At 41.8% G+C, this 15,874-nt stretch overlaps 1 protein-coding gene across 2 annotated transcripts in view; it reads left to right on the plus strand.

Annotated features, from left to right (window-relative positions):
- Window positions 1-15,874, plus strand: part of utrn (utrophin) — a 178,638-nt gene that overhangs the window by 126,863 nt on the left and 35,901 nt on the right. For both annotated transcript variants that reach the window (XM_069701803.1, XM_069701804.1), the window contains 5 exons: window positions 3,378-3,439; window positions 5,635-5,709; window positions 8,973-9,174; window positions 9,791-9,876; window positions 11,346-11,503. In XM_069701803.1, coding sequence (XP_069557904.1) covers window positions 3,378-3,439; window positions 5,635-5,709; window positions 8,973-9,174; window positions 9,791-9,876; window positions 11,346-11,503 — 583 coding nt within the window. The remainder of the gene's footprint in view (window positions 1-3,377; window positions 3,440-5,634; window positions 5,710-8,972; window positions 9,175-9,790; window positions 9,877-11,345; window positions 11,504-15,874) is intronic.

Genomic DNA, 15,874 nt, shown 5'->3' on the forward strand with positions numbered 1-15,874 from the left:
TCAAAGGAAATAGCAATTATTTGTGATAAGCCGAATCGTTATTGTGGTGATCTGTTAGTCTAAGAGGGTCAGGACATTCACTTCTGCAGGATAGCTGCTTCAGCTGCTTGGCTCGCTTGGTCCAACAAAAATCTCATAAAAACATCTTGTAAAAGGTTATTTTACACTCACAGTTCCCTACTGGCTACATAAATTTCATCCTTTTCTGCCCGCTACAGTATCCCCCTCCCGTGACCCCATTTGATTTGTTGACGCTTATTCTCAGATGTCATTTAATGAGTTTTATGCAGGGAAATGTCAGGAGACCCGGGGCGGTTTCATCTCCAGACGCTAACGGTTAGCCACAGACCGACAAATCAGGAAAGCCACTACTTTTGATTACAGGCTGCTTTAATTGGCATGTTTCTCTTTTAATTTGCTATTAATTTGATGCAGATGAGAAATAATGTTCTACCGTGGAGATGAATGATGAAGAAATTAGAAGAGTGCTCAATATCTGTCAAGCAAATTCTCGCATTTAAGAGGTTAAAACGTCAGAAACCAATTACTCAAACATTGAATTAATGATCGAACTTATTGTTGATTAAATTTCTGTTAGTTTCGGTGCTAACCATATAGACTGTTTTTGAATATTTTGCTTCGTGACGGTGCATTCAAGTAGTTCTTACAAATTAGCAGTGACATTTATCTGTGTGAAAGTGATAATCTCCCAGATTTTCATTCAAGTCAATGACAGTTAGGTTTGGGGCCTACTGATGAAAGCCTTTACATTTGCAGTTTTACAAACTGAAGAATTTGGGTGTCTGTGGTGAAGTTCTCGGAAAAAGCACCAGTGACGCATCTTCCATCATCCGGCAGCACGACAGGCTCACGACAGGCTTACTGACGTCACACAGGCGACCCTGCTTGGATCTCTGGGGCGTAATGTCCAAAAACACTGCTGCGATTCCCACTAATCATCAAAGGTGCCGTTTCTGGCGGGAGTTTATCACTGTCTCACGCTTAGAGACCGCCATGAATAATCAGTAGTCTGCAGATGAATGATTAATACCATATCTGGATATCCAAGGAGGCAGAAATAGGGAAATGTCTAAGCAACGGAACGCTTTTGTAGATACCAAATCGGAGACCTTCGCGATTGTTACTTATAAAACCAGAAATTAAAAGTCTCTCATTCCATGTATTGACTTCTATTCTGGGCTTATTATGTGAGGAAATAAAAATTCTACTTTTTCACACTGACAATGAAGACACAGACAGAGAAACATAGGATTTAGACAAATAAATAGGGGGAGGGACACCTGTGCCGTGCCGTGTTTGTCCTTGCAGCTCGGCACGAGACGGGGATCAGAGCCAAGCAAGGACTCGGAGCGCAGGGTTATGACTTTCAAGTCAACAACAGCCTGTGATCACGGCTGTGCCCAGCCACTGAACCTGTTTACTTCAGTTCAAAGGAACTCAAGTGTGTTTGGACATTTGTTTCAGTCAGGCTGCTGTGGAAAGCTATTTGTCCACTCTGGCGTGAACGAAGCAACCTGCTGTAAAAGGGGGATCTCAGTCCACTTCTAAGCGATTTGGTGCAGTTCATTTGTACTATGAAAGAAAAACGGACCAACCACTGGGTTTTATGACAATTTAGCTTGAATTCAAAACCAAAAACACAATTAAATCCATCTAGTGGTCGTGAACACTCAGGGGACAAATCTTTCAAGTGATCTGTGTCAGAATTGTAAATTATAAAGATATAGTTCTAATATTTAAAATAAATCTGTGACTTCAAGCTCACAGCTCTTAGAGGCTTTCAAATATCTGGTTTTGTCCCATGCTCTTTAATAGTCTCTGATGCCTCCTCTTCCGCCTATGAATGTTTCCCGCTGCGTTATCTAAACTGTGGCAGCTTTGTAGTAAGTGTGTCATCAGTCCTCTCTTTTCCGCTCCTACAGGACAACAAAAAGATTGCTTAGACATTGTAAAGGGAATACGTTGAGCGGAAATCTTTGAATGCAGTTGAACTCGACAATTCGGTTGTCCTCATCATGGCATTCATGAGCTGTGGATATAAGCACCAAGCTGCCTGATATTTTTGTTGTTGGAAATACTGCCTGCCTTGTGTTGTGTTTGTGTGTACATAAATGTCATGCAGATTGTTGTTGTGTAGTGAGCTGATTGCGGATCCCAGCGGTGCACTAGTTCTGTCTTTCCTGTGATCTACCCTTCTGCCCTTGTTGTTTAATGGTGTTAGCTGTCAGCCTGTTGTGGCCCGAATTGGGAGTTTTCTTCCTCTTGGTTTTGTGTTTGCGTGAAGCAAATATCAATAAATCCCCACGCTTGGTTTCACTGAGTCCCTTCAACAGTTCAGGCAAACTCTTTATAGGTCCCGAGAGCGGGGAGATCCGCGCATTAGCAATTCCTGCAAAAGTTTGAAAGGGGTCATCAGTCTGAGCAGCTGTTTGAACAGTGATGAACATCTGCGTACGAGGAGGCCTCTAGCCATCCACTTCGCCACCGCACTTCTCTTCAGCTCTCGACTTCACTTCCTGCCGACTGTCAGCAGCGAGCGAGCCATCACAGAATCCACAGAGGAGCCTCTGCATTCAAAAACACGCTTTTATTTTTGAAGACCATCTTGGAGAAGTCCTCTCAAACACTCCACAAAGGTGTCCGACAGCCGTGTGCCTCCTAAAAAGATATACATCTACACGCGTAGACATCACGGCAAACACAACTCGCATAGATGCACTGACTGGCAGCTGCAGCTCCAGGAAAGTCAGATTCTCTGCTGTGTGAGTATGTGTGAGTGTGAAGGCAGCCATGTTTGATCATTTTTGACACGGGGCTTATTTTATTTATTTGTGTGGAGTTCGTGAGTGAGGCTTCTGACTGAAGCTGAAATGTAAACAGGAACTTGGTCCCCTTATTTTCTTGTCCTGTGGTGTTTGAAAAGACGCATCCTGTGAGAGGGATTGAAAAGTTGTGTGTATATGTGTGTTTTCTTGTTTCACTCGGAGTCTTTTTACGATTATGATTTGTGGAGGAATCTGCGCCCTCCGTCTCCAATACAGGAGCAGTAACAAAAGAGTTACCAATAAAACCATCAACAATGTTTGCACACATCAAACCGTGATAATAAAAGTGATGTTAGCTTGTGTGCCGTTCCAAGTGGGTTTTCTTTCGCCAGGTGTTTGTATGTTTTTGTGTTTCTTATCTTTTCATGTTTTTTTTTTTATTTTTATTTTTTATATGTCCTTGTGTCTTTTTCTTTTGTAATAAGCCTTGAAAATGAAGACCGTATTTCTGTGCGTGTAATTTTACATCAGGAGCTCCTGTCCTGTTTGTGTTTTTCAGTCTAATTTATTCTCCTCTGTTGTGATTTTCAGTCACCAGACCCAGACAACCTGCTGGGATCACCCAAAGATGACAGAGCTCTACCAATCACTAGGTACAAAACACACGATGACATCTGGTGACTTCGGGTCCCGAATGTTTCACCGTACACACCGTTTTCTTTGCCTGAGGATCTTGTTAAATGTTGGTTCACACAAATTACAAAGAACATATTTCGACACTTAACCTGCTGGTATTTAGCTGTGGTGTGTTTGCTCAGGTAATAAGATACTGTCAGATAAATGTCACCGAGTATTATGCCACCAGCACAATTGAGGTGTTAAAAGTCACATTTAAAAAATTCAATAGCGACATCTCTGTCCAGAAACTGTGTTCCTGTCACTCTGGATAATCCTCAGCACTGACTGTCAGCTGTTTTTCAAGCGTTTCTTTGGTAGAAAGTAGCTCCATGCAAACTTCTCACAGGCTGCTCTGTACATTATTGAAAGTAAAGCGCTAGCTTTATTCTGAATACTGCTGTTGAGTCTTTTAAATGTAATATGTCATTGACATGTCATTGTGACCCACAAACAAAATGACTTGCGTTGCCATTGTGCCAAGATTGAGGTCAGATACGGATATTTCAGAACTCAAAACGATCTACAAGCCCCAAAAGTACTAGACATGAAAAATGTTTTCTGTTTTTGGTTGATGTGACCCTTTTAATAGAACAAATACATTGTAGCATGTAAAAACTTTAATTAAAATATCAAAACTTCATTACTGCGTTAATTGACCTGTTTGGACTTGTAAGGCAGGGCAGGATTGTCATTAGGCGACAGCTGACCTCGATTCCAGAGATGATACATTATCTGACTCTTCAAACTTTATGGGCTCCGAGAAGCAACTGACTGAGGCTCTACAATGAAGCTAATTGATGCCCACAAAGAAGGGGAGGACTATAAAAGCATATCAATTGCTCTCCACTGTCTGAAAAGTCATTAAAGAAATGGCAGTTTAGAGGGACTGTTGAAATGAAGACCTCGAGAATGTTCAGATAAAACTGAACGCCTGCTGGGCAGAAAGATAAACCACAGCCCTCGTATGACTCCAAAGAAGCTGCAGGAAGGTTTAGCGGACACAGCGGTGACAGTCCACCGTTACACTCCCAAACAAACAGGATCTACATAGAAGATTTACCAACAGGAAGGTTTTAAAGGCACCCCTCATCACAAAGGACACAGTATGATAAACCAAAGGGGTTTTGTAAACGAGTGCTGTGGACCGATGCTTCCATTCGGCTCAGTCATGTCTTGAAAAAATGTCAGAGGATTGAAACGTCTGTCAGTCTGAGTAGCGTTTTTCTTCGACAACAGGATCCAGAGTGTACCTCAAAATCCACCATGAATTATTTTAAGAAACTCAAACTGCAGCTTTTGGAGTGACCCTTATAGCTCTCTGACTTGAAGATGACTGAAATTCTTTGGGTTGATCTAACGCAAACTGACTGTTCACGACAAGCCTAAAAATATCTCCGAATTTGAAGTGATGTGCAAAGAAAAAAAATTCTTGGATTACAAATAGAAAGACTCTTGGCTGCCACAAAAAGCTTTGCTATCTGCCAAAAGAGGGGTTACGAAGTGCTGACTTAGCAGGAAGCCCAAACTTTTGCACATTTGATGCCACAATTAATGTAAAATTATTTTTTGCTTTTTAAAGTTGATGCAATTTTAAGGAAAAGTTCATGAAGTTTTGAAGAAAAACAAATTTGTAGGTGTTGTGCAGGGGTTTTATGAAACAAGCCCCTAAACGTCTGCTGGTGGTTTTCTGACCAGGAATCCACAAAGTGTATTCGAGCCATCTCTCACTGGTCTAGCTCATTTACGCTTTACATTTAACTTCATAAAAACTGCACCCTGATCTGTCCCCTCTCTCCTGCTCCCTGTTATTATCCATACGCATGTCTGTGTCCCTGTAGGGTGGCCAGTACGACTGTTCTTTAATGAGCAGCCCGATAAGTAATAACCTGTGAAACTTTGGGAGCGTTTGCTGTGGGACAGCAGCTCTACAAATAGCACCGGCCCCCACTGAGACTGCGCTCGCGAACCTAATTACACAGTCCACATTAGCACCCCGTCCCCTTGGCCCGTCTCCGTTGACAATAACTAACAAAGCCAGATTTGACTGAAGACTGGGGTCCTGCTTGCGTTACCCACGAGGCAGATTTCTGTTGCACTTTGTTTTCCGATTTTCTGCCTCCGTTTTTCCTTTTGTCTGCTTACCTTTCATCTCTCTTCTCCCTGCCTGTAGCGGACTTGAACAATGTGAGATTCTCAGCCTACCGAACAGCCATGAAGATTCGCAGACTACAAAAAGCACTGTGCTGTAAGTAAAACACACACACACACACTCACACTGACACACACCTTAACACCTGCAGTTGTGGTCCGTTTCTTTTGATGTTTGAGAGCAGCGAGGGGATGCAGTCATGATTTGAAGCTTCGCCAGATGCTGTGCCAGAACAGCGCAGGAGCCAGGATATTTTGGCATTAAAATTAGACGCACTGCATGAAAATGTGTGTGTTCATGATTTTGTCCCTGCACAGTCACAGCTGGTGCTTGCGTTAAGCCTGTTGAGCATATCCTCATTTGGTGTGCACAGGTGGGATTTTCTTTTTTGGAAGTTGTACTTTTTTTAAAACCCTTTTTCTCAACACGATAGCTGCTGTTTTCCGGTGTTGGAGATAGCTTTTATAAAGGTAGCTATTATCTCATGTGGTTCTCAACCCCCAACTACACACACGCTGCAGGTGCAGGTTTCAATCAACATGGCAGCAGCTATTTGGGCTCAGCACAGTGTAATAATGGTGACAAATGTTAACTGTTATCCAGCTGTTGACATTATTGTCACGACACTCACTGCGAGCCCACACTGCACATTTAACATCCTGCTGTTTGTAGGAACTTTACTCTGTATGTGTGTGTGTGTGTGTGTGAAACAAACTGCAACCAACAAAAATTTACCATGCCTCACATGGGTGTGTACCTGAATTATGGTGCGTATCAAAGTGTGTTATTGTGTGTGTTGGTTGGTAATGAGTTTTGAATGATCCGAGCGTTTTAGTTGGCTATCTCATATTGCTTCTCTGATCGCTTGCCCGTGTTTGTGACGGGAATGCATGAGCCTGAGTGGTTTCGACTTGGGGCGCTGCAATTCAATTTCATCCATTAGATTAGTACAGCGCACATGCAATCGCACACACGTACACAAAGACGCACACAGGCGCAGCAGAGGGATCAGTAGTTATTAGTTATTAGCCTGGATTCATGTGGAATTTCGCTCAGAGACCCATGTGGGTGAATGTTATGAGTGTTTGTGATTGTGTGTTGACGTGCCTGTGTGTGAGAGAGAAAATTGCACACGCACACGCACACACACACACACACACACACACACACACGCGTGACAAGGATACTATAAAATGGCTAATTGGGTTAAGTCTGTGCCAAGGGGCAGGAAAGGCACAAATGAGCTTCCATGGCATCCCACTAATGTGCCACAGCCTCTCAGCTTCATATCGGAGTGCGGAGCGACACAGCTGCAGAGAAGTGAAGTTTTGCTTTCTGTTAGCATGGCTGCTTTGCTGTGCCCGCTCCACTTGGATTGCTCCAGTAATTAGTGCTGTCTCAGAAACAGGGGGGGGAAGAGGCATAAATGAGAGAGATGTGAGTTGTAGGAGAGCCAGGCGAATCAAACTGTGGCCCGCAAGAAGATGCCTGTCTTTCTACTGTTTCACTGTTTTCACCTTTGACAAACATGGACCTACTAAAAGCACCTTATGACTGCTTGGAAATGTTTTAGTAATATCATGAAATGGCCCGAACTGTTTTACTGTGTTCATGTTATATTTTGCTGTCTAAAATTGCATGAAAGGGATGCAGGTTATTAGTTTATTTAATGTAGCGACATATCTATTAACATTACGAGTCAACCAGTGTTCATAAGCCGTTTGAAAAACGATTTATTTTCAGTGGGTTTTTCACATGAACCACTATTTCAGTTCTTATTTCCTGCTACTACATTTTTGTGTGCTTCACGTTGGCTTAATCTAATTTTCATTTTTTTATTGATCATGGGTCTTTGACTGCTTACATCTGTTAATGTGCAGCACTTTGGTCAACCTTTTGTTGTGTTCAAATGTGCCATGTAAATATATTTGACTTGACTTATTTGTAGCCATTAATTGACAGATATTGAGTGCGGCCCTCGAGCCCTCAGTGGTCTTCCTATCCGGCCGTCTTGCTCTGGAGTTTGAACAGCGCTGTCGTAAAGGACGCAGAAGAAGGAGTTTAAATATTGTCTGGGAAAGTCGTTGAGGGTCAGAAGAAAATTTGCAGAAAAAGGAACTGAAGATGTTTCATGGAAAACGTTTACCATTGTTTAATACTCTAATATACCGGCTAAGCATTTTTGAACCTCGTGTACTTGAGTATTTTTCATAAATCTGAAGCAATATTGTGTGAACAGAAAATACACATTATTTGGAAGGTCTAGATTAGTTAAGAAATGCTAGTGACGTTCATATTATTTGGTTAATGATAACGCTGTGCACTTGTTTTTAATATAGTGTAAATTCACTCAAAACTGTCCTAATGTCTTAGAGACAGTTTAGCTTTTAGGGAAATCTGCTCGTTTGCGTTCTTGCTGACAAATAAATGAGTCGTGACGTGTTAATTAGTGAGTCTAACAGGTGATGGTAGGCGTTTGTTTTTGGTTTTTTTCCCTCTGGGCAGAGAGAGCTGTTCTCTGATTCCCAGACTTTATGCTGAGCAGACTGGCTGCCTGGTTGTTAGTATTCTTTTAGGTTATTTCATGTCAGATTCAGAGTTCTCGGTATTCAAACACTGTAAATATGACGGCTTGTCTTGTATTTTATCTATTTTATAGTACTTTGTTTTGTCTTTCGATGCTTGTGAGTGTTTACTCAGCTAGATATTTAATTTAATTTAAAAGTATTCACCTAAATTACCAAATTAGCCTGTGTTGTTAGATTTCTTTTCATCTTTTTGCCCAGGCTCTTTTACTCTCAAGATACATAAGTGAGAGTGCAGATTATAGTATAAAGCATGATGGAAGAATAATTGAGATAGAAATAACAAAATCCTTTTTTGGTTATTGGAGATGGAGCCAAGAACTTAAATTTGTTTGACCCCGACGTTTTTTTTCTTCGGTTGTCTTTTTTGCTTCCGATTTCTCTTTCGTATTAATATTTCACCATAATGATCCGTCTGTTCTCTGTCTCGACTCCCAGCAGACCCCCGCACTTGGTTGTTTTGAACTATTTTGGACAAAACATCAGTCAAGTCTGCACTTTTAAAGTGCTGCTATGAATAGCCTGTGCCATTTTCAACTACTCGTTCTTTTCAGACTTGTTGGCATTTGTGGAAAAATCGGAGCTGCTACTGAAAGCCCAATGAACAAGTCGAAAAGGTTACTAATGGTTCCGTCTCCTCTTTTTTCTTTGTCTTTTCTCTCTGTCCTTGTTAACCTTCTTCCACTCTCCTCCTGTCTCCTCTTTCACTTATTTCTCCTCTTTTCTGGCTCCTCATTGTTTCTCTCCTACTTTCTAACCCCTCCCCCCCCGCAGTGGACCTGCTGGACCTCAGTGTTGCCCAGAACACCTTCGAGCAGCACAAACTCACCAACAACAATCAGCTGCTGTCCGTTCCCGACGTCATCAACTGCCTGACGTCCATCTACGACGGCCTGGAGCAGGAGCACAAAGACCTGGTCAATGTGCCTCTCTGCGTTGACATGTGTCTCAACTGGCTTCTCAATGTTTACGACACGTGCGTATACAATCTGTTTTGCATTCAGGACGGCGATTATGGATCAGCCTACGTGCTTTTCTGAATTCTTCACGGATTCGAATAAACCTGCGTATGGTTGCATGTTGCCGCTGGCTTCTTGATAAAGTTTGATTCTTCATGCATTTTCTTGTTTACACATTTAAAATTCACTGTTTAAAATGTCTTCAAACAGACGCTTAATAATAATTTTATACATATTTACACACTTCTATGCTATACATTCGAAATATGTTAAGTGCACCAGTAAGGCTCTGTTTGAATGCAAATGGCTGTTGCACACTGGGTTTGTTCCGGGACAGATATGCATATGCGCATTTGCAAATATACTCTGCATTAACCGCATGAACATACAGCACTCTGTGTATAATTGTGTGTGTGCTGACATGCTTTAAACCAACACTTGCACTGGTTTATACAGAAAATGTGATTAGAAGCTCACCATCTCGAGCAAACATACAAAGAGCCCACAGTTAAAGATTCTTCTCTGTCCTGGTTTCCTGTCATGTAATTCAAATCTTAAGTGAAGTGAACACACATAAGTAAATGTAACGGACTCATTGCACCTGTCTGCTGTGTGTTTCTCTGCTGTCTGCAGCGGCCGCAGTGGGAAGATCCGCGTCCTGTCCATGAAGATCGGCTTGCTCTCTCTCTCCAAGGGACACCTGGAGGAGAAATACAAATGTAAGTGCTCAGGAATAAGCAGGGATATTTGCCGATTTACACTCGCACTGCCGTCCAGTCTGCGGAGAGTCCATCCCATGACGCTCCACCACAGCGGCAATCCCAGCAGCATTAATCTAACTGGCAGTAAGACAAAGAGGAGTTCTAGAACGGGTTGTCTAATTGGATGAGAGACCTCCTACGAGTTTACCCTGTTCTTTATTTAATTTTCAATTCTGATTTATTTTTGAGGATTAGGGAGCGTGAATATAGGCTTGTTGCACCGGGAGGAGACTGTCACTTTGGCTTCTTGCTCTTTGTTTTCTGCTGCTTTAGCTCCCTTTCTATCTTTCTTTGCTGTCACCGCTCACGCTACTGTTCATCCGTTTAACAGTCCCACTTTTGTCCTATCTTACTTACTCTTGCTTCCCGTCTTTTCTCCATCCTCCCTCTCCTCCTCCTCCTCTTCTTCTTCTCCTCTTCTTCCTTTTCCTCTTCCTCTTCCTCCTCTTTTTCTCTTACCACGGCATGGACTCCATCCCTGAGCCTATTCGTTCCACTGGCAGTTTCTATTAGCCTGAGAAGGGTATCAAGCACGGTTGATTGCAGCCTTCATCCTTTACTCTTTTATAGTCTCGTTGACTGTCAGTCCCATGCATATAGCTATACAGCAGTGCACGCACACACACACACACACCTGCACATACCAGGTGTTCTGCCATTTCGCACACTTTTTGTGACAGTTGCAAATGTCCTATGTAAACTTGGGTTCAGTGGGTGTGTGTTGAGTAGCCTTAAGAGGTGTATGTAGTAAGGGAGGGGTCACAGACACTTGTTCACTGCTGGTGTTTAGATGTGGCACACGTGTACACCCCCCCCCCCCCACACACACACACACACAACAGGAGCTGGCATCATGGCCAAGCCTCACACAGAGATCAAAGACAGCTGCAAGCGGAGCAGAAAGACCTGTCATGCCCTCCGTTTCTCCCTCTCCGCTCATTCTCTGGATTACCCTCTCTGTCCTCTTTGCGTGCTCTGGTCATGTTTCATAACTTCATCTTAAAAAAATAAAATAAATGGCATCTACATGTTCACTGGCCGAGACTGCGTGTCACTGGGCAGGCAATCATATCCAGTACAGCTCTTGACAAATGGTGGAGAAACAGGAGGCGGCGGAAGGGAGAGATTAGAGCGGAAAAGAAAAAGAAGCCTGGCATGAAAGAGCTAAAACAGAAAGATTAAAATTGCATCTGTTCCCTGATTCTTTCTGTGTCCTCACTACCACCTCTCCCACCCACATATACACACTAACACTTTCCCTCCCACTCCCAGCTGTATCTTCACTCTTTTTGCTTCTATTTATATCTATATCTTTTATTTTAAATATCACCCACATGCTATGACTTTTTCCCTCACTCCCTCATGTGTGATATTTTCCTCTTCTCCCTGGCTCTTCCTTACTCCTCCGCCCTGTCATCCCTCCGCAGACCTCTTCAGCCAGGTGGCGTCGGCGGGTGACACGTGTGACCAGAGGCAGCTCGGTCTGCTGCTTCACGAAGCCATCCAGATCCCGAGGCAGCTGGGGGAGGTGGCCGCCTTCGGAGGTTCCAACATTGAGCCCAGTGTCCGCAGCTGCTTTAAGCACGTACGTTCACACCGAGTCACACACAAGCATGTGCACTAAACATGTCGGTGTGCTCATACACATATCTAAAGAATACGTGAGCTCATAAGATAGGGACACGTACTGTTTTTAACACTGGATGGATTACCAGCATGGGGAATAACATCTGTTTTTGCCATTTGTTAACACTGATTATAGAAATAATGTATACATGTGGAGTAGAGCTCATAAAAATCCAGATTTTTCTTTTATAATAAAGTTTCAATTCTCAGCCTATCATCCTTATAAACAGTTTGTGTTAAATATGATGATAAAACTTTGCTCCAAAATGAGACTGGACAAAAATATGTTGTAAAGCTTACAAAAATCATTCAAATAGTCTTTTGAAAGAAAAATAATGGGATTAATCATTGAATATTATTTAAGCAGAAATGCAAAGTATTCTCTGGTTTCAGCCTCTCAAATGTGAATATTTGTTTGTTTAATACACCCTCTGAGAGAGTAAACTGAATAGTTTGGGCTTCTTTAGCTGTTGTTTGGACAAAACAATTGACAAAATTGTAATTAACAGTTTTTTATGACAGCAAACTGCTTAATAAAGAAAATAGCTGGCAGATTAAATACTAATAAAATTAATAGTTAAGGCTTGGAAAGTGGGCCTGAGTAGAGCAACTTAAATGGTTGGGGAAAAACTAACGAGACAACTCTCCTGACTGATATTTTCTAATTTATCCAGCCATTCATTCTTGTTTGAAAAACTTTCATATGCACATATTCTGGGGAGAGTGAGGTGTTTCAGTCTGTTACTTAATTATTAAATCTCTTGCGTCTCATGCCGACTCTCAGCGTGTTGAACTGCAGGTTTGTTCTTCTGGTGGGATGCAGGGCTCAACTTCTGCATTCATAATATATTGCTATATTAGCTTCTACAAAAATAAACCTGATTAGGCATGAAATCCCCAGAGAGAAATCTGTTTTATACATTCCTCATACTTTTCCCAAGAACCTAACCTGTTCGATCATGTTTATTTATGTCTTGGAGGCATTTAGTGTCTTTTAGGATTGCGGTTTGTGTCTGCCGTATGTTACAGCTTAAAGGTACTAGCAACAAATGGCTGATATTCCACTTATCCAAAGAAGACTTCTGGCATGGACTCGTTGTTGTCAAACTCTCTAAGCCACTCTGGGACGCAAATCAACACCTGTCTGATACAGTATCCAAAAAGCTGAACAGTATGAGCTTCACAAAGATGGGATTTATTGTTGGGCAGTCGCACTGCATGGAAAAGAGCTAAGCTGTCTCTGGCGTCGTTTCTGCAGTGGCTTCTATTTTCACCCGGGGGTTTGTCTCTTTATGTAGCTTTCATGTAAATGTTTCCGAGTCAGATTAACCACCGATTGATCTAATTAGTTTATATTATATTTAGACTTTGTGACATTATCGATTACAGTCAGTACTGTAATTAATTACACCTCAATACATCTTACCAAATATAAGCACTTTAGATTTCTCCACCTTCCTCAGCCACCTCACGCCTGCCTCTCTCAATCCTGTAAAAAGAGCTTCAATATTTAAGCTCTGCTGACCAACCATGAAGCCTCGAATGGCTTCCAGTCTTCTGCTGGCTGTCCTCTAGTGTTTTACTGCGGCCAGCTCACCACTTTCCCCTAGTTTATCTCTGGACGTTACCGGCATTTAATGATGTCTTCATCCCCCGGGTTCTCTTGTTTCATTTTTCTCACTCTTTCTCCCCTGGCTCATACTTCAGCAGTCGTAAATGGGAGCCAAACATTAAAATTGGGAAGCTATAAATTTCACCGGTTTCCTACGCTGCGGCTCCCCAAAATAGCCGAGTGAGGCAGTTTTAAACTTGATTTCTTTCATCTCGACACCATGCGAAAGGTGACGAGGCTGAAACCTTGCAGCCTTACCTACATTTCACTCTCTTGATGGCATACTAACACACATGCAGATAAAGAGGTGAGCGCGCACGAGTGGACACAAGCACACACATCTTGCTAATATTCCTGGTCATGAATTGCTGTGCCAGCTGTAGTCCAGTTGCTCATTCAGTCATGCAGCCATGTTGGCAGATAGAAACCAGACATAAACTCTCTCTTATTTACAGATTCACACGTAGACGAGCAAAGCCCTGCGCCACCTGTGTGTCGCGTTGCCCTACCAGTATCAGTGCAGTCACTTAGTCCATTTGGTTTAATGGGTCCGTGATGAACGGGTGGCCCCGCCATAAATATGGCCTCGTTCACTGTTCCTTTGTCGCTCTCCTTCATTTATCCATCCATCCGTCTATCTAGCCATCCTTTCAGCCGGGCAGTAATTAATCTGTAAGTGCTATAATACCGCCGTTACATGGCAAAGAGGAGGGAGAGAAAGGGAAGATGAGACTAATGTATGAGAAAGGAGAGACGAAGAGATTGCACGGGGGAAGGTCAAATGAAGGGGTGGAAGATTCAAAGACGGTTAGAAGAGTCATCAGGGTGATGAATTCATTCCAAGTGTCCTGACTTCTGAATCATAATCTTAAAGTGGCCTTTACATTTTCAAAAATGCACATAAAATTTGCATCACAGTGCAGCATAACCAATGATCAGAACTTAGCACTTAGCCAGGTTGTTTTTTAGAGCTAAATGTCACTTCAGAACTTTGAGGTACGCTGCCAGTTTGGCACCGCAGTTTCAGAAAGGATATCAAAACAATACACTCTTACTTTTAGGAGGATACATTTTTTTGTGTGTGTGGGGGGGCATTTATTTATTATTTTTTTATACTGGTTCACAATACAGCAAGAAATATTTAACCAGTCTTTTCTCTCCATCCACCCCAACATGTACAGTACACATCCAATACAAAAATTAAACATGAAAAGCACTTAAATCAAAGGTGAAGTTTATCTAATACAATAAAATCTTACAAGGACATTTTTCCCATTTGTTGAAGGAGGGGCTTCTGTTGTCATATCATGCTAGAAAAGAAAGCTTTTCTCGTCGTGCAGACTACAAATGGATAAACATTAGAATAGTGAGGAGATTCCCTCCATTTTCGATGCACTTTAAATATTTGATGTGAGAGGAAATATATGCTGACTTCACTTTCTGATTTACTGCATCTATATATTGCAATGTAAGACATCAGGTCTGTAATGCAACAGCTAATGGAAGGATTTCAGCTGTTTTACTAGTAAAGAATGTTCTCTTGTTCTGCAGCTGGACAGGTATCGACCATATCAGTTTCATATTTAGATCATTTGAAGCAGGTATCAAGCCCAGCAGACAGATCTCGGGAGTAAAGAGAATAGGTTTATTATTTCTCATCAAAATGGTTGTATTTTCACCGCACTCATATAGTTATAAAGATGGATATAGAGTTACAGAATTTTACCCGTGTAACATAGTTTTATTCACTTGAGATACTTTGGGCCTTGGTGTATATCTGATTCGACTCATATTCTAAAATTAGAAACCTGACTAGTTTTGCGGGGAAGCCAGAAGCCAGAAAACCAAAAAAGAAACTTCTTCTCGAGATAAAAGCTATCCAAACAACGGCAGCTGCACAAGGGAAGTCTTCTTAAGAAGTCCAGTTTATAGTTCATTTAAATTTGGAAACTTTTACTGCGTAAAGAAAAGTGTTATTTAGTGTTATGAACTCCATTTTGTTTTGCACCAGAAAGTGTAACTTTATCTCACAGCTGAATCTTGTTTTCAAGAGCCAACTGTGTAATTTAAAAAGTTGATCCTCATTTTCAAGTTTCAGGTTAAAATGTTCTTTTTTGGGCTTTTTTTCATCGAACAACTTTATTTTCAGAAGGATATGCTAATAAGGTTGAAACGCTCTATAGTCTTGCACAGCATAAGCCTTCGTAAGGGATCAGGGGAACACACACACACACACACACACACACACACACACACACACACACACACACACACACCATTCTTTTGATTATTCTCTCCGCTTATTGCAAATGTATTCTGCCCTTTGCTGCATTTGTTGCCCTTTTTGTGTGTCAGAGATGATGGAAAGGTTGCCTTTGATTTGTTTAGCGGTAACAGCAGCCATGTCAAAGCTTCTCGCCCTGCGTTGGCTGTTTCCTGTGGGCTCATTATAATCTGCAGTTGAACAACGAATCTCCTGAAAAATATATTGTGAACGTTGCCGTGTCAGGTGACTCGTGTTGGATACAATTGAAACAGATGAACTGATTTCTAGTTAAACAATAATGAACTGTTGTTATGATAATAACAAATGTAAAGATCGATTATTGTGCTTGAAGAAGAGTGCGTTGATAAATAGGCGCAAGTTACATGAATAAAAGTTTGGAGTAGGAGGTTGGGTGTATTTTTCTTTGCGAAGAGCAACATGGCTGTTATCTA

Source organism: Brachyistius frenatus, unplaced genomic scaffold (assembly GCF_029030835.1).
Source record: "Brachyistius frenatus isolate BFR_SWC_R1_liver_20210118 unplaced genomic scaffold, ASM2903083v1 Contig_38, whole genome shotgun sequence".
NCBI lineage: Eukaryota > Metazoa > Chordata > Actinopteri > Embiotocidae > Brachyistius > Brachyistius frenatus.